Consider the following 18,765-nt stretch of genomic DNA (forward strand, 5'->3'; position numbering starts at 1 on the left):
CACACTATAACACGTGTTACTGTGAACTACAACCAAACACACTATAACACGTGTTACTGTGAACTACAGCCAAACACACTATAACACGTGTTACTGTGAACTACAGCCAAACACACTATAACACGTGTTACTGTGAACTACAGCCGAACACACTATAACACGTGTTACTGTGAACTACAACCAAACACACTATAACACGTGTTACTGTGAACTACAGCCAAACACACTATAACATGTGTTACTGTGAACTACAGCAAAAAACATATCATTCACTACCCAATCCAATATATGAGAGCGGAGGCGGATATGATTATGATTCAACCCTGACTTATCCCTCCTAGTTCTTTCTTCCCATTTAGATTTCAACAGCAGTGACCATAACACAGCCTGTAGGAGACATGAGCTCTACGTCAGCTTCCGGGAGCTGGGCTGGCAGGTAAGCATCTAACTCTAACACTATTGGACTAAGAGGGACTACAGTACCCATAATTCCGCGTGTAACTATCCCATTTGACCAGAGTGAAAGAGAGTTAACAACCTGTAGTTCATCTCATTACCAATACAATACAATACAGAAACAAGGCCAGAATCTCATGTCAAAAGAAGGTCAATGAAGACATTTGGTAGAAGACAGCAGACTAACAAAAAGGCTTTTATACTGCTTTAATAACCATTTAAAGAAGCATTTCTGGGCATTTTGTAAGAGTTTAAGTGGCCTGTGAACTCATTCAGGTTAATGGAGGGGAAAACATGCAGCCACGTAGTCCTGCAAAACAATCAACCCCCTGTTAAGACAAAACTGACATCTAGAGCGAAAGTGCCAACACACACATACACAGAGAGACATACACACCCAGAGAGAGAGAGAGAGAGAGGGAGAGAGAGAGAGAGAGAGAGAGACACACACACACACACACACACACCCAGAGAGAGAGAGAGAGAGAGAGAGAGAGAGAGAGAGAGAGAGAGAGAGAGAGAGAGAGAGAGAGAGAGAGAGAGAGACACACACACACACACACCCAGAGAGAGACACACACACACACCCAGAGAGAGAGAGAGAGAGAGCGAGAGAGAGAGAGAGAAAGAGAGACACACACACACACGCACACAGACAGGCAGAAAGAGAGAGGCAAAAAAGGAAGAGATTGTAGTAACTACCTGCTCCATGAGTGATTCCACAGGTATTTGTACATATTCCTGCACTGATACATCCTAGGAGACCCAGTTGGAACTGAGGGAGAGAACTACTGTGACTACATGTAGAGACCCAGTTGGAACTGAGGGAGAGAACTGCTGTGACTACATGTAGAGACCCAGTTGGAACTGAGGGAGAGAACTACTGTGACTACATGTAGAGACCCAGTTGGAACTGAGGGAGAGAACTGCTGTGACTACATATAGAGACCCAGTTGGAACTGAGGGAGAGAACTACTGTGACTACATATAGAGACCCAGTTGGAACTGAGGGAGAGAACTGCTGTGACTACATGTAGAGACCCAGTTGGAACTGAGGGAGAGAACTACTGTGACTACATGTAGAGACCCAGTTGGAACTGAGGGAGAGAACTGCTGTGACTACATATAGAGACCCAGTTGGAACTGAGGGAGAGAACTACTGTGACTACATGTAGAGACCCAGTTGGAACTGAGGGAGAGAACTGCTGTGACTACATATAGAGACCCAGTTGGAACTGAGGGAGAGAACTGCTGTGACTACATGTAGACCCAGTTGGAACTGAGGGAGAGAACTGCTGTGACTACATGTAGACCCAGTTGGAACTGAGGGAGAGAACTACTGTGATACACAACACAGAGCTTTGGACCTCGTGCGAGTATACCGACGCTGCAGAACGAGTACTGTTTTATCAAACTCTTCAACAGTCAGTCAAATAAATATCACACAGGAGGTTGGTGGCATCTTAATTAGGGAGGATGGGCTCGTGGTAATGACTGGAGCAGAATGAGTGGAATGGTATCAAATACATCCAACATATGGTTTCCATGGTTTCCATGTGTTTGATGCCATTCCATTCACTCCCGTTCCAGCCATTGCTATGAGCCATTCTCCCCCCAGCAGCCTCCACTGAGACATATGCACAGTACCCCTACTGCCTCAGCGTCCCATTCACAGAGCCTGCTGAACACACTGTAGACCATTAGGATGCCTGTTGTGTCCAGATTGGTTAGCCATATCGAATGTTTTTCCTCTTGTGATTGTATCAGGACTGGATCATTGCACCTGAGGGCTACGCTGCCAACTACTGTGGTGGAGAGTGTGTCTTCCCCCTCAACGCCCATATGAACGCCACCAACCATGCCATTGTGCAGACACTGGTGAGTGATCCAAGAAGGCTTATAAAACTGCTGAGCTAATAAAGCTCCAAAAAAGTGGTATAAATTATGACCTCTGACCTTGTCATCGCCTCCCAGGTCCACCTCATGAACCCGGAGAATGTGCCCAAGCCCTGCTGCGCCCCCACCAAGCTGCACGCCATCTCTGTGCTCTACTTCGACGACAACTCCAACGTCATCCTGAAGAAGTACAAGAACATGGTGGTCAGGGCCTGTGGTTGCCACTGACAACCGCCAAACCGCCACGTCGTCATGGTCACCTGACCGCGGCGCGGGCTGCAGCGGAGACTGTGTGAACACGACATCCTGCGTCTGCCTGTATGTCAGTGTGTGTACTACCCGCTCTCATACTCAGGGTGAGGGAGGAACTGATAAAGGACCAGACCATGTGCTGCTTTCCACTCTCTCTCTCATCTAAGTGATGTTCAAATTCTCCGACGGCTACTGGCTTCATTACAGCAAAACAACTCGAAGACGTAGGGGAATTGACTCAATGTTATCTCAGCGCGGGTAGCCAATCCCGTCAGATGTAGTGGAATGACACAGAAAACATGTAGAAATGGGGGAGACAGCATTAGCCCAACTACAGTGCATTTGGAAAGTATTCAGACGCCTCAACTTTTTCCACATTTTGTTACCTTACAGCCTTATTCTAAATTATTATTTTTTTTATATCTAATCTACACACAATACCCCATAATGATGAAGTGAAAACAAGTTTTTAGAAATGTTTGCAAATTTATTACAAATAAAAAACAAATACCCTATTTACATAAGTATTCAGAAATTGAGTTCAGGTCCATCCTGTTTCCATTGATCATCATTGAGATGTTTCTACAACTTGATTGAAGTCCACCTGTGGTAGATTGGACATGATTTGGAAAGGCACACACCTGTCTATATCAGATCCCACAGTTGACAGTGCATGTCAGAGCAACAACCAAGCCATAAGGTCACTCTGACAAAGTTCCGGAGTTACTCTATGGAGATGGGAGAACCTTCCAGAGGGACGACCATCTCTGCAGCACTCCACCAATCAGGCCTTCATGGTGGTGGCCAGACGGATGCCACTTCTCAGTAAAAGGCACATGACAGCCCTCTTGGAGTTTGCAAAAAGGCACCTAAAGGAATCTCAGACCATGAAAAACAAGATTCTCTGGTCTAATGAAACCAAGATTGAACTCTTTGGCCTGAATGCCAAGCGTCACTTCTGGAGGAAACCTGGCTCCATCCCTATGGTGAAGCATGGTGGTGGCAGCATCCTGCTGTGTGGATGTTTTTCAGCGACAGGGACTGGGAAACTAGTCAGGATCGAGGGAAAGATAAACAGAGCAAAGAGAGATCCTTGATGAAAACCTGCTCCAGAGCGCTCAGGACCTCAGACTGGGGCGAAGGTTCACCTTCCAACAGAACAACAACAATAAGCACACAGCCAAGACAACGCAGGACAAGTTTCAATGTCCTTGAGAGGCCCAGCCAGAGCCCGGACTTGAACCTGATCTAACATCTTTGGAGACCTGAAATTAGCTATAAATGTGATATTTCAGTTTTTGCTTTGTCATTATGGGGTACTGTCTGTAGATGGACGAGGAAAAGAAAACATCCATTTTAGAATAAGGCTGTAATGTAACAAAATGTGGAAAAAGTCAATGGGTCTGAATACTTCCCCATTGCATTGTATGAATAAAATATACTGTCTGACTAACCAAAGCCTGATTTTATCATCAACAATCTGCTGATATTGTAATATTTATGTCACGTTAGTTAATGTAAAAAGATATTTCCTACTCGTTATGTATTGTACTCGTAAGCTTTTCCGCCATATTCACCTGGCTTCCAAAAATATAATATAGGCCGAACGGAAACGACCACATACTCTTTTAGTTGTGAACTCAAAACATGTTCATTTGGTCAATATTTGCCAGGCTCACGCAGAGTTTATTTCACTGGACTGGTTCATCAGGTAGCAGGTTGTGGCTCAACTGACGTACCGCTCCAAAGAAGACGACTTTCACCTCATCCCTCGGACATACCGCAAAACTGTTACTCCAATCTAACTTAACATATTATTCCCAAAAACCTGCACAGAGTAGAAAAAGCTATTTGTTGGTCAAACCAGTTGATCAAATGTTTAGGACAAATTTTCTGAAATTAGCTTCGGTGTGATTTTTTTGACCATTTGTCATCGATGTTTTGTTCATTTGAAAGAAACAGTAAGTGTCAATGTATTCACAGATCAACTGCATGTTACTGAACTTTGTGCGAGTACAAACATTCAAAACATGCTAAGACATTGACATATGGGTTCATAAACAGAACAGTTGACTATAGCTGAAAATTGGATACCCTTTGTACCAAAAGAAAATCCAAAATCACAAAATATACCTCTGGTAAGCTGCTGTTTACATTTGTGATCATGTTTAGACTTACTTTTGTGTGTAAATACTTGTACATTTTCAGCTTATTTATTGCACCTCTTAAAATGTCATGCCATATTACAGAGAAATGTGAACAAATGAAAAATACTATTTTTGGAAAAAGACATTTTATTACAAAATCTCATGTTACAACTTGCTTTTTGTTTACAAAATACATGGGCAGTGTACAACCCACTCACGAGAGAAAAACAAACAGCTTTCCTTCACTGGAGTCTGCCTAGACCATGTGCTATCCATAAAGATTGTACTAACAATACATGGTTAGCCTCTGAATGCATTTGTTTCCCTTAATTGAGCATTGAATGTAAAAACTGCCTCATGCAGCAACTCCATGAACATACACAATCTTTTGATTCACCCCAACCGCCCCAGAATAGCGCACACACGCATATTCAAAGACCTAAGACTACATCTGGAAAGAAGGAAAATCAACATTGTCATCATATCTTACTGACTAAACAAGTCAAATATAATTGATCATTTATGTGGGAGGATTTTTTTTTTTTTTGGTATTCTATTTTTGCTCTTCCAAGCATACGTGGTAAACCAAACATTCCAAATTGTTTTCAAAGGTAGATAAACCCAAAGTAAAAGTGACCGTAGCACTAATGTTGTGGCATTCTTGTGCTTCACTGGGAGAATGTTTTACACTGGTGCCTGATAGACGCTTAGTCTATAGAACAGAATATTAAAATAAGCTTTGTGAAATCTATTGCATTTACACAAGAACATATTCCATTCTAATGAACTAGCCGTACAAAACCATTTTTAAATATATACTTTTTTTTGTACATATGACACAATCCCTTGCAAACCATTTGAGGGACTTTGTCAAACATGGACTAATGACTAATACAGTTTTCCTGTAATGACCCAAACTGGTAGATTCCATTCAAAAGGCATGACTTGAGTGTACAAACTGACGATCACAATCATTGTTTATAAAAACGGTGATAACACCAACACGGCGCCTGATATTGGGCCGTGGCGGGACCGAACTGAAGCCTCACAGCACAAACGTATATAGAAGAAGAAAAAAAAAATAGGTCTACATTCAGACTTTTTGTAGCACATTTACGATGTCAGAAGAACACACAAAAAGGGCAGTTTGACACGAAACACTGAAAAGTAGTTTCCTGCAGCCTTCCCCGACATAGCCAACAAGCAGTTGGGGGGACTCTACAAAAACATACGTGGGATACAAATATAGTTGATAAGATAGTATGGAGTAGGCCGAGAACTGGGTGTCCCTGAGAGTTAAGTTAGTTAGGCCATTACTGGCATGGATGAGAAGTACCGTCAACTTAACGCTCAACGTCACGCGGCTTTGACCTCTTCGCTGCAGTAACAATTACATAAGTGTCTCGTGATTTATCAGCATGATTTCCTTAAATCACCAAAAATAAGGTTATTGAAATTTCAGACAAACTAAGGCAGGTTAATCCAACGTTTTTTGATACAACCGGCAGGCACCATATACGACGACTGTCCTTGAGTTGTGTCAAGCGTTGGGATGACTATCACGGTATGCATTGTCAAGGTCTGACTGATTAAGTACCGCTGGCAAAAAGTGGTTGTCGATCACATCATTTCATTTCCAGAGGAAGAGTGGGACTAGGCAGCCCAAACGAATACAGTCACACAAACTATTGGATTATAACAGAAACAAAGGGGGTAAACAAGGCATTACAGAGAGGAAAAAAATAAAAAATAAAAAAGGGGGTCTGTTGATTCTACTGCTTTCTGAAAGGAAAACGATCAGAGAGAAGAGAGCTAGCCTCTATGGGAGAGAGGGTTCCTCTCATTGGCCAGATACGCTGTGTGGGGGAGGAAAGAAGTAACGACGGATGTTGATTGGATAGTGCTACAGCTCGTCTCGGGCCTGCTTCATCACAAAGCCGTGCAGGCTCTCCAAGTCGCGCCCTCCATGATGCTCCTCACCTTGCACACCCGCCCTGAACATCAGCAGGGTGGGGTACCCACTCACCTGTAGCAGGGAAAGAGGACAAAGGTTCAAGTCTGACATCCACTAAAGGTAACAACCCCTAGCTAGCCCCGACCTCTTCAGTGTTTGCTGATCTGAAGGGAATGGATAAGTATAAGTAATACGGTCTCAATTTCACCTAGCTCTGCAATGCCTTCACCTTATCACTTCCCCCTTCCTTCAAAATGTCAATTTTTCAGCAAACTTACCATGTGTAAATATTTGTGTGAACATAACAAGATTCAACAACTGAGACATACACTGAACAAGTTCCACAGACATGTGACTAACAGAAATTGAATAATGTATCCCTGAACAAAAGGGGGTCAAAATCAAAAGTAACAGTCAGTATCTGGTGTGGCCACCAGCTGCATTAAGTACTGCAGTGCATCTCCTCCTCATGGACTGCACCAGATTTGCCAGTTCTTGCTGTGAGATGTTACCCCAATCTTCCACCAAGGCACCTACAAGTTCCCGGACATTTCTGGGGTGAATGGCCCTAACCCTCACCCTCCAGTCCAACAGGTCCCAGACGTGCTTAATGGGATTGAGATCCGGGCTCTTCATTGGCCATGGCAGAACACCGACATTCCTGTCTTGCAGAAAATCATGCACAGAACAAGCAGTATGGCTGGTGGCATTGTCATGCTGGAGGGTCATGTCAGGATGAGACTGCAGGAAGGATACCACATGAGGGAGGAGAATGTCTTCCCTGTAATGCACAGCGTTGAGATTGCCTGCAATAACAAGCTCAGTCCGATGATAATGCGACACACCGCCCCAGATCATGACGGACACAGGGCTCAGTTTGACTAGGCTACTGATGCCTACTTTGTGTTGGTACAGCGTGCGAAGCTGGGCACAGTGCTCAATTTGACTAGGCTACTGATATTGCCTGGGGTTATCTGGTATGCAAACGACTCAGCACAGTTCCACACTGAAAGAGAGGACGCATCTGTTGTCACAAAAGATGGTGTTTTCGGATGGTAGTATGTAATAGGAGCACAACATTTTAGTGAACCGTCGATTCGTTAAGTTCGAATTTATTTTCTGAACGATGCACGCTACATTTGGATCAGTTTGTGGGTCAGCGGACCGATGCACTTGTATCTTAAACATATGAATCAGGGGGCCAATGCGTACTGGTGAATTGTCACGTCCCTTTTGTTTAGCAGTGTGAATCACAAATTCATTTATTTCTACCTGTTAGCCTATAAAGAGCCAGACAGGCTGCAGCTGAAGAGACTACTGCCCCCATGGCCTTGAGTCAGGGGAAATTCCAGAGAACGTCCTAGTGATAAAGGTTGTGATGGTCCTACCATGGACCGTCCCAGTGATAAAGGTTGTGATGGTCCTACCATGGACCGTCCCAGTGATAAAGGTTGTGATGGTCCTACCATGGACCGTCCCAGTGATAAAGGTTGTGATGGTCCTACCATGGACCGTCCCAGTGATAAAGGTTGCGATGGTCCTACCATGGACCGTCCCAGTGATAAAGGTTGCGATGGTCCTACCATGGACCGTCCCAGTGATAAAGGTTGTGATGGTCCTACCATGGACCGTCCCAGTGATAAAGGTTGTGATGGTCCTACCATGGACCGTCCTACTGATAAAGGTTCTGATGGTCATTGACTTAAAGGACAATGAGGGAGTCAGATCCACAGTTCCGGGTAGCGCAGCATCACTGATCAACCAATCCTACAATGAGGTGGCTGTGGAGCCAGAGATCACAAGCCAGTTCACCGTTTCTGCTTCCTGTGGCCCTGGGTCACACCTGCTGTTGTTTGTGTGTTTATAACAACAGCATGTATCAAGTTGCAGGATCTCAACGTCTTGCTGTTTACACCCCAGAGCATGGTAGACTTCACTAGCACTATTTCTGAGCCATCTCTCAGCTCCAGACAGTCAATGTAGAACACCTACTGAAAACTTGTTGCAGATCGTCCTCTCCACTGTGCAGTCCACTTTGCCAATCTTGACATCAGTCAGGCCAGGGAACTCCTTCTTAGACAGGTCCTCCCAGGTAGGTGCCAGACTCTTACAGTGGCCACACCTGGAGAGGAAGGTTAAGTAACTTATGGTTATGTCTTCTAGTGGTGGACCCTCGTTTTAAGTAAATCACCAACTCAAATTGCCTTAAATATTGTACATTTCATATGGTGAGATGGGTTAAATATAACATACATGTGGATTTAATAGCTCATAGAGGAGCTCTTTCTTACCATGGTGCATAGAACTTGATGAATACCAGCCCCTTGGCCACTGTCTCGTCAAAGTTGGCCTCTGTGAGTGTAACTACGCCAGACTGCAAGGGGAAAAAAAATAAGCGATCATTTCAGATTGTATCATTCATGTTCCTGTATTGGTTTATACGTCCACAAGACCAGTAATTCAAAGAAGTAGCCTAAGTTCATAAACCCGGACAGCCGAGACAAATCGAGTTCTACGTTTGATTGGAAGTAGCATCAGATCTGTCCTTCAACCACACGTGTCATGTCTTTGTTCAAGGGTTAGACTTTAGTGATGTCACCGTTCACACTTAACATTCTAATATAATAATAACAAATGCCATTTAGCAGACACTCTTATCCAAAGCGACTTACAGTCACGCGTGCATACATTTTAAGTATGGGTGGTCCCGGGAATCAAACCCACTATTCTGGCGTTGCAAACACAAAAATAGCTAGCCTGCCCATGATTGAGACTTCTAGTTAACCGTTGTGTAGCAGAGGCCTATGCCTGGAATCCAGTCTGCAGTAGACTGCGAGTCGAACAGCTTGGCCTGGTAATCTCACTGCTAAAACATCAGCCTGAGATCTTATTCACTTATTAAGTATCTGGAGAGGTAAGCTGTAAAAACGTGCTGCCCACACATGCAACACGGTGCCCGGGTCCCAAAATTAGATCTCGACGTAGGCATTTACCCACAACATAGCATGTGGAGTATTTTAAAATCTGGAAGGCACATGTGCTTGGCCCCCATTATGCCTGATAGAAAGTCACACACACACTGTAGTACCTCCTCTTTGGCGGGCTCATCGCTGGGTACTGGGATCTCGTTGGCATGTGGGTGTTCATCATCCTCCTTAACAGCAGCAGCAGCCTTGACCTGGTTGTCCACAAAGTCCTTCAGAGAGTCCAGGTCCCGCTTGCCTCTGTACTGGTCCGCCTGAACAGACAACACCACCACCGGAAAGGGTTAACAAACTGACTCATTAAATGGTGAAGTCATAGCTCCTCACAAACATGAATGGGTTACAGAACACAATGTCTTCTTCAGTGAGGTAGCCAACCAAACTAGGTACCTTCTCTCCGTCCTTGAAGAAGAGCAGTGTGGGGTAGCCACGCACAGCGTTCTCAGAGCACACGTCATAGTGCTGGGTACAGTCCACCTGGCCAATCACAACACACTAGTTTAATCAGAATTCATTCAGCATATCCAGCTGGTATAGCCAGTGCTTTTCATGTGGAAATATTAACATGCAGTAACTTCTACTACCACTGGGCTGTCAGTACAATACAAACATCAAACCACAGCCATAAATAACATTTGTTGAAGGAGATCGTATCATTCTACTGTACAAACGAGTCGTCATAAGTTCCGTATCCTGGACTGGTGCACATGTGACAAACATGGCGCTCTAGTCCCCTGCCGGTGACTTGTCACCCACCTTGCCGATCTTGATGTTGTCTGAGTACTCGAAGCTGGTGGCCAGCTGCTCCCAGGTCGGGGCCATGGCCTTACAGTGACCGCACCAGGGGGCAAAGAACTTGACAAAGTGGGACCCTGCGAAGAAGACAGGAAAAATAAAGATTGTTGTTAATACTGGAAAACATCATATAAAACGTACAGTAAGCCTCCCGAGTGGTGCAGCGGTCTAAGGCATTGTATTGCAGTGCTAGAGGAATCACTACAGATCCGGGTTCGATCCCGGGCTGTGTCGCAGCTGGCCACCACCGGGAGACCCATGAGACAATTGACCCAGCGTCGTCCGGGTTAGGCCGGCTGCACAGTGTTTCCTCCGACACATTGGTGCGGCTGGCTTCCGGGTTAAGCGAGCAGCAGTGTTAAAGAAGCAGTGCGGCTTGGCCGGTCATGTTTCGGAGGCTCTCGACCTTCGCCTCTCCCGAGTCCATACAGGAGTTGCAGCAATGAGACAAGACTAACTACCAATTGTATATCACGAAAATTGTGGAGGGGGAAAAAAAAGGGGTAAAAAGAACCAATAAATAATCATGTACAGTAAGGGTTAGAGGTCGCCCAATAAATAATCATGTACAGTAAGGGTTAGAGGTCGCCCAATAAATAATCATGTACAGTAAGGGTTAGAGGTCGCCCAATAAATAATCATGTACAGTAAGGGTTAGAGGTCGCCCAATAAATAATCATGTACAGTAAGGGTTAGAGGTCGCCCAATAAATAATCATGTACAGTAAGGGTTAGAGGTCGCCCAATAAATAATCATGTACAGTAAGGGTTAGAGGTCGCCCAATAAATAATCATGTACAGTAAGGGTTAGAGGTCGCCCAATAAATAATCATGTACAGTAAGGGTTAGAGGTCGCCCAATAAATAATCATGTACAGTAAGGGTTAGAGGTCGCCCAATAAATAATCATGTACAGTAAGGGTTAGAGGTCGCCCAATAAATAATCATGTACAGTAAGGGTTAGAGGTCGCCCAATAAATAATCATGTACAGTAAGGGTTAGAGGTCGCCCAATAAATAATCATGTACAGTAAGGGTTAGAGGTCGCCCAATAAATAATCATGTACAGTAAGGGTTAGAGGTCGCCCGATTAATGGCCGATTAATTAGGGCCAATTTAAAGTTTTCATAACAATCGGTAATCTGAATTTTTGGACACCGATCATGGCCTATTACATTGTACTCCACGAGGAGACTGCGTGGCAGGCTGACTACCTGTTAGGCGAGTGCAGCAAGGAGCCAAGGTAAGATGCTAGCTAGCATTAAACGTATCTCATAAAAAAACAATCAAACTACACATGGTTGATGATAGTACTAGAATATCTAGCTTGTCCTGCGTTGCATATAATCGATGCGGTGCCTGTTAATTTATCATTGAATCACAGCCTACTTCGCTAAATGGGTGATTTAACAAGCGCATTCGCGGAAAAAAGCACTTTCGTTGCACCATTGTGTACCTTACCATAAACATCAATGCCTTTCTTAAAATCAATACACAAGTATATATTTTTTAAACCTGCATATTTAGTTAAAAGAAATTAATGTTAGCAGGCAATATTAAACTAGGGAAATTGTGTCACTTCTCTTGCATTCATTGCACGCAGAGTCAGGGTATATGCAACAGTTTGGGCCGCCTGTCTCGTTGCGAACTAATTTGCCAGAATTTTACGTAATTATCACATAACATTGAAGGTTGTGCAATGTAACAGCAATATTTAGACTTAGGGATGCTACCCGTTAGATAAAATACGGAATGGTTACGTATTTCACTGAAAGAATAAACGTTTTGTTTCCGAAATGATCGTTTCCGGATTTTACCATATTAATGACCTAAGGCTCGTATTTCTGTGTGTTATTATATTATAATTAAGTCTATGATTTGATAGAGCAGTCTGACTGAGCGGTGGTATCCAGCAGCATGCTCGTAAGCATTCATTCAAACAGCACTTTCCTGCATTTGCCAGCAGCTCCTCGCAATGCTTCAAGCACTCCCGAGATTAGGCTGGTAATACTAAAGTACCTATTAGAACATCCAATAGTCAAAGGTATATGAAATACAAATGATATAGAGAGAAATAGTCCTATAATAACTACAACCTAAAACTTCTTACCTGGAAATATTGAAGACTCATGTTAAAAGGAACCATCAGCTTTCATATGTTCTCATGTTTTGAGCAAGGAACTTAAACATTAGCTTTTTTACATGGCACATATTGCACTTTTACTTTCTTCTCCAACACTTTGTTTTTGCATTATTTAAACCAAATTGAACATGTTTCATTATTTATTTGAGACTAAATTGATTTTATTGATGTATTATATTAAGTTAAAATAAAAGTGTTCATTCAGTATTGTTGTAATTGTCATTATTACAAAAATATATATATATAAATAAATAAAATCGGCCGATTAATCGGTATCGGCTTTTTTTGGTCCTGCAATAATCGGTATCGGCATGGAAAAAATCATAATCGGTCGACCTCTAGTAAGGGTAGCTACAATCTGAAAGCACAGAATTAAAGTATTTTACAGTTGTATTTGATTAACTCAAGTTAGAGCGTTTCAGCTTACAGATGGGTATTTAGTTGATGGAATAACATGAGAAATTACATCAACTATAAAATCGCCTGTGCGTTACTGGCCCGGAGACTAAAATACACTGAGCTCAGAGGTTAAATGTTACCCATTACGCAATTTCGTCACAGCCCATCTTGTCACCATTTAAAGGTTGGACACAAACATTCCTCTTAAAAATGATCCCGTCATATCCTGTCTTTTTTTCCCTCCAAACAGGAATCATTTATTTTTCTTTCTCAAACAAAACATTCAACTCAAAACCAGGCTGAAGAGCTGCAATTTCAGCAGGACATTTATCGTGACCACCATTTATTTTTGTTGTGCTTGTCCAGTGACCGGAAACATGCGGTTTGCATGAGATAAATGTAGAGTGGATTGCATCATGGTTTCAAGGGAATGACAGCATCTAAATGATGTTAATCGCTGTAGAAAATGGACGTATGCAGCTTACAAAAACAGTTGCGCTAAGGAACCCTCACATATGTTATATTTCGGGTATAAATAGACAAGCCTGGTCCCATGTCAGGTTGTGCGGCCTTGCCAACTCCTATGGTGCGAGACATCAGAAACAGAACTGGGACCAGGCTATAAAGAGACTGTTGACATATGTATATTGCACTGACAGATCCCAATCCTCCCCCACGTTACCTTTAGCGATGTGGGCCTTGAAGTTGCCGGCAGTGAGATCAAACAGGCCTTGCTTGGGCTCCGGGGCTTTGGGAGGCTCCAGTTCAGTCTCTGGCTCCTGCAAACCCATAGAACATCATGCCACACACCAAATAAAGACTGCCATCACGTAACATTAGTCTGCAGGTTATATTAAGATGGTCTGAAAGGTTTAACGCAGGGATCTCCAACTGGTGGATCTTATTCGGACCCCAAGTTTTCAATGATTTATTGTTGGACATAAAAGACTGAAAACATATGATTTACATTTTGGAAACCTGTTCCAATAGAGACATTGATTGTTTACAAAAAGGTATGAAATGATTATGTTTTAGACAAATATTATGTAGTTACGAAAGTTCAAATCAGTAAGGCTCACATGTATTTAATTTCAGTAAGCATAATATATTCACATTGCCTCCTATCTCATGGGCATAGCGTTTAGTCATACGGTGCTGGCTACAAATGTTACGTATGTCCTACTCTTTCACAATTAGCAAGCGCAGGGATCATCATTCAATGGTTAACTCCAGCCTTTGAGCACAGCACGCTAAGGCAACGTCACCATGCCTGCTAATTAACCTATGGGCTCACTAGTGCAATTACACTATATATACAAAAGTATGTGGACACCCCTTCAAATGAGTGGATTAGGTTATTTCAGGTGTGGCTGACAAGTGTATAAAATCGAGCACACCGCCATGCAATCTCCATAGACAAACATTGGCAGTAAAAGGCCTTACTGAAGAGCTCAGTGACTTTCAACGTGGCACCGTCATAGGATGCCACCTTTCCAACAAGTGAGTTGTCAAATTTCTGCCCTGCTAGAGGTGCCCCGGTCTATTATTGTGCTTATTGTGAAGTGGAAACTTCTAGGAGCAACAATGACTCAGTCACGAAGTGATAGGCCACACACACCCACAGAATGGGACCGTCGTGTGCCGAAGCGTGTAAAAATCATCTGTCCTTGGTTGCAACACTCACTACCGAGTTCCAAACTGCCTCTAGAAGCAACGTCAGCACAAAAACTGTTCGTCGGGAACTAGTGAAATGGGTTTCCATAGCAGAGCAAGCCAACTATAAAGTTTGGTGGAGAAAGAATAATGATCTGAGGATGTTTTTCATGGTTTGGGTTAGGCCCCTTAATTCCAGTGAAGGGAAATACAGCATACAATGACATTCTAGACGATACAGTGATTCCAACTTTGTGGAAACAGTTTGGGTAAGGCCCTTTCCTGTTTCAGTATGACAATGCCCCTGTGCACAAAGCGAGGTCCAAACAGATATGGTTTGTCGAGATCGGTGTGGAAGAACTTGACTGGCCTGCACAGAGCCCTGACCTCAACCCCATCGAACACCTTTGGGATGAATAGGAATGCCGACTGCGAACCAGACCTAATCGCCCAACATCAGTGCCCGACCTCACTAATGCTCGTAGCTGAATGGAAGCAAGTCCCCTCAGCAATGTTCCAACATCTAGTGGAAAACCTTCCCAGAAGAGTGGCGGCTATTATAACAGCAAAGGGGGGATCAAGTCCATAATAATGCCATGAGATTTTCAACGAGCAGGTGTCCACATACACTACATGACCAAAAGTATCACTTTCCTTTCTCTCGACCAATGGGAATAAACCTAGGGTCTCTCACTTGATGTTTTACAGTAAAAATCTTCCAAACGACCTTCCACCTCTACCTGAAGGCCCGTCATTGGAATACCGTTTTTCCAGCAGGGGGTTGGGGGGGGGGGGTATTTGATGCCAGCTATCTGCCATCTACATCTGGCTCTGAGGAGCATTTCTTCGGAGACGAGGCCTACCCCAATATAGCCAAATAAAAATACCGTATTGCATTCTGTCTTTGTCGTCCATTCAGTTAAGCCTGTACTCGATTTATATATTTGTTTGGGCTTCTTGCGGTCAATTTGCAGTCTACAAATAATTTGTAATTATCACCCAGCCCCCTGACCATCCACTAATGAAAACAAAAATCGTCCCGCAGCTAAATATAGTTGATGATCCCTGGTTTAAAAATCGTCCCGTGGCTAAACCCTGGTTGATGATCCCTGGTTAAAGTGACAACCTCTCATCACCTCCATTCCTTCCCATTGAAAACAGGATAAAGTGGAAGCGGGAAACGATAACAAGGTTGTCCACCGTTCCTTTGCTTTCACCTGTCTAAGGCTTTCATATCAGATGAACGAAATGAGGAGAAGCCATTTCAGATGAGATGATAGGATGCATGTAACTCCGCCCACTTACCACAGGCTCGTCCTGCAATGTGTTGAGCATCCAGGTCTCCAGAGACTGCAGGTCCCTGGGGCCTTGGTACTTCACAGCCTCCTGCTCAGGTTTGAACAGCTTCAGCCTACAGACAACATAGGGGTCAACGAGATCATTCGCCTCAATGACTAGGCCATACTGCTCTGTAAGATGACTGACACACTCGCAATACACTTAACTGGTCAATTCCTTCGTAATTACGTGAAACTGAACGTTGTTTTTATGACAGAAGATTTTATAAGCACACTAGGGTCCAGGTTCCGCTTTTACAGCATACACTGCAAAACAAGGTGGGTAAAAATGTAACTAAATGCATGTCAATGTTTCACTGCTATCGGTCAATAAGTAATCAAATCTAGCTACATGATTTACCCCAGTGGCAAAATGAAGATGCATATCCCAGTGGCAAAATGAAGATATATATTTATTTCATTTAACTAGGCAGGTCAGCCTACCACAGCCAAACCTGAACGACGCTGGGCCAATTGTGCGCCGCCCTATGGGACTCTCAATCACGGCCGGATGTGATACAGCCTGGATTCGAACTAGGGAATGTAGTGACGCCTCTGGCACTGAGATGCAGTGCCTTAGACCGCTGCGCCACTCGGGAGCCCAGGAGCAAAATGAAGATACACCATGAAATGGCAAGGTAGTACATGAACTTCTCCAATAAGAAATCCAGTAAGAAACGGTTCTGTTGCGCAACATTTCAAAATGTTTTGCTATGGTGTGCCCTAATTAATACAACCCTGTACTTACGTGGGGTAGCCCCTGACGCCGTGGACATTGGAGCAGAACTTAACATCCTGAGTGCAGTCAAACTTTACGACGTAGGCGGGCGGCGACTCCATGTTGTTGTATTTGTCCCCCATCTCGTTCCATGTCCCCTGTAGCCTCTGACAGTGACCACACCTGGAAGCAAAACGCAGCACAGGTTCTTTCAAAGTCTTTCTCCTGAGGTGGTACAGGCTTCACAGTTATGCCTGGAATTAACAGTGTTTCCCTTATATCATTGTTGCCACCGCTGAGAGATACATATCTACTAAGACTGCTGATTTTTTGGGGGGTGGAAACACTGATTAGGCTAGGTATCAAATAGAGAGAGCACAGTCTGTGGAAAAGAGACACTTGATACAACTCAACACTCCTATTGAATTCCATATGCTTAACTGTCTTCATGTTTCTATGGCAATAGAATGTGCCGCGTTGTTATGTTGTCTGATTTAAGTTATCCACACATTATATGTTTCTTTGATCAGATTGTGCAGTGTGGGGTCAGCTTGTAACTGTATTCGGTGAGGTATAAAGTAAAGACACTCCTGTGAAGTGATGAAGAACCGCAATGTTGTCTATACGCTTACATTTCAGAAAAGACACCAAAATATTAGGCCTTACTACAGCAAGTAGATTGTTACTTGTGTTGAAAAAACGTGGGACATTTTTAGGCATCTTTAGTGCATGCCCGTCTACAAAGTTACGTCAATCAGTGCTTGCCACGTAAGCGGTCACATCCTGAAATGGTCCATTACTCCACTACTGTTAGCTAGCTAGGCTAGCTGTTATATAGTAGAAAATGTGCGGCAAACTGAACACCCCGAAAAAAAGAATATATACAACAACAAAAAACACTGCGCATGTAACTAACGACTGTGTCAACTAACGTTAAAGGACGGGTCAGTCCAAGTTTAATCATGACTTCCGAAAGTTCACAAGCTTAAATAAGTTAAGGCTCTAATGATTACCAACCAAAGTATGCTAACTAACGTTAGCGTTGTTCTGGTCTCGTGTGGTTTGTTAGCAAATCTTTAGCCAGTGTGTTAGCTAGATTATAATGACTTCTCATCTATGCAATGATGGATAACATTTTATATACAAGTCCTAGTTAACATTTGTAGCAAAAATAATACAACTTGGCTGACTAGTTAGCCGGCAAAAAAAGCTGCGCTAGCTAGCTGCAAGTTAGCGGTTACTGTAGCCCCTGACAACTTGAAAATCTGATAAATTGGTAAAGAAATATGGTATCCATCTAAATATTGTCAATAACTTTACAAACTGCACACTACCTAGCGAGTTTATTCAAAACGTTTGCTTACCAAGGGGCGAAGAACATGACAAAGTGGGGAGCGGTTGGGACAGCATCGTTGAACATATCCACTGTATACGTATGCTTGGCATGTTCATCTTCTTCAGAATCAGCATCGCAAAATATATTACCAAAAAGTAACGAACAATAAATAAAACACAACATAAAATGTGTGCAATTCAGTGCTGAGGAGGCCATGATCCCGTCTTGCTGAGCCACTGGTCTGTCTGTGAATATCACTAACGCTGACCTTTGAAGAATGTGGAATCTGGATAGGACCCATGCACGATGAGACGCTCTAAACAATGTCTGCAGCCGTTTTACAGGAGGAGATGAAATCTACATTATATAGAGATCTGTGGCATGGCGTCGCGCCACTGCTGCACTTCAAACACTTCTAAACAAGCTCCAACAAGTTTTAATCCAGATGCTTTCACAAGTAGGATAGACATCAATGGCTATGTATATAGACTACCAGTCAAAAGTTTGGACACAGCTACTCATTCAAGGGGTTTTCTTTATTTGTACTATTTTCTACATTGTAGAATAATAGTGAAGACATCAAAACTATGAAATAACACATGGAATCATGTAGTAACCAAAAAAGTGTTAAACAAATCAAAATATATTTTATATTTGAGATACTTCAATGTAGCCACCCTTTGCCTTGATGACAGCTT

General features: G+C 43.2%; 2 protein-coding genes across 3 annotated transcripts in view; one reads left to right on the plus strand and one right to left on the minus strand.

Annotated features, from left to right (window-relative positions):
- LOC139583326 (bone morphogenetic protein 7-like) overlaps positions 1–5,046 on the plus strand; it is a 50,710-nt gene extending 45,664 nt beyond the window's left edge. Inside the window, exons 5-7 of one of the 2 annotated variants that reach the window (XM_071414285.1) lie at positions 360–436; positions 2,224–2,334; positions 2,431–5,046. In XM_071414285.1, coding sequence (XP_071270386.1) covers positions 360–436; positions 2,224–2,334; positions 2,431–2,580 — 338 coding nt within the window. In that variant the 3' untranslated portion in view covers positions 2,581–5,046. Of the gene's footprint in view, positions 1–341; positions 437–2,223; positions 2,335–2,430 lie in introns of both variants that reach the window. The other variant, XM_071414284.1, reaches the window with a different exon arrangement.
- On the minus strand, positions 4,881–18,398 carry LOC139583327 (thioredoxin domain-containing protein 5-like). The gene is made up of 10 exons (XM_071414286.1): positions 18,096–18,398; positions 16,762–16,914; positions 15,982–16,087; positions 13,706–13,802; positions 10,446–10,561; positions 10,080–10,166; positions 9,794–9,943; positions 8,997–9,079; positions 8,698–8,827; positions 4,881–6,777 (listed from the first exon to the last, which is right to left on the minus strand). Exons 1-10 carry the CDS (start codon positions 18,281–18,283, stop codon positions 6,655–6,657), a joined length of 1,233 nt encoding a protein of 410 aa, XP_071270387.1. The 5' UTR covers positions 18,284–18,398; the 3' UTR covers positions 4,881–6,654.
- Between the last annotated feature and the right edge of the window lie 367 nt (positions 18,399–18,765).

The sequence above is a fragment of the Salvelinus alpinus genome, chromosome 8 (assembly GCF_045679555.1).
Source record: "Salvelinus alpinus chromosome 8, SLU_Salpinus.1, whole genome shotgun sequence".
NCBI lineage: Eukaryota > Metazoa > Chordata > Actinopteri > Salmoniformes > Salmonidae > Salvelinus > Salvelinus alpinus.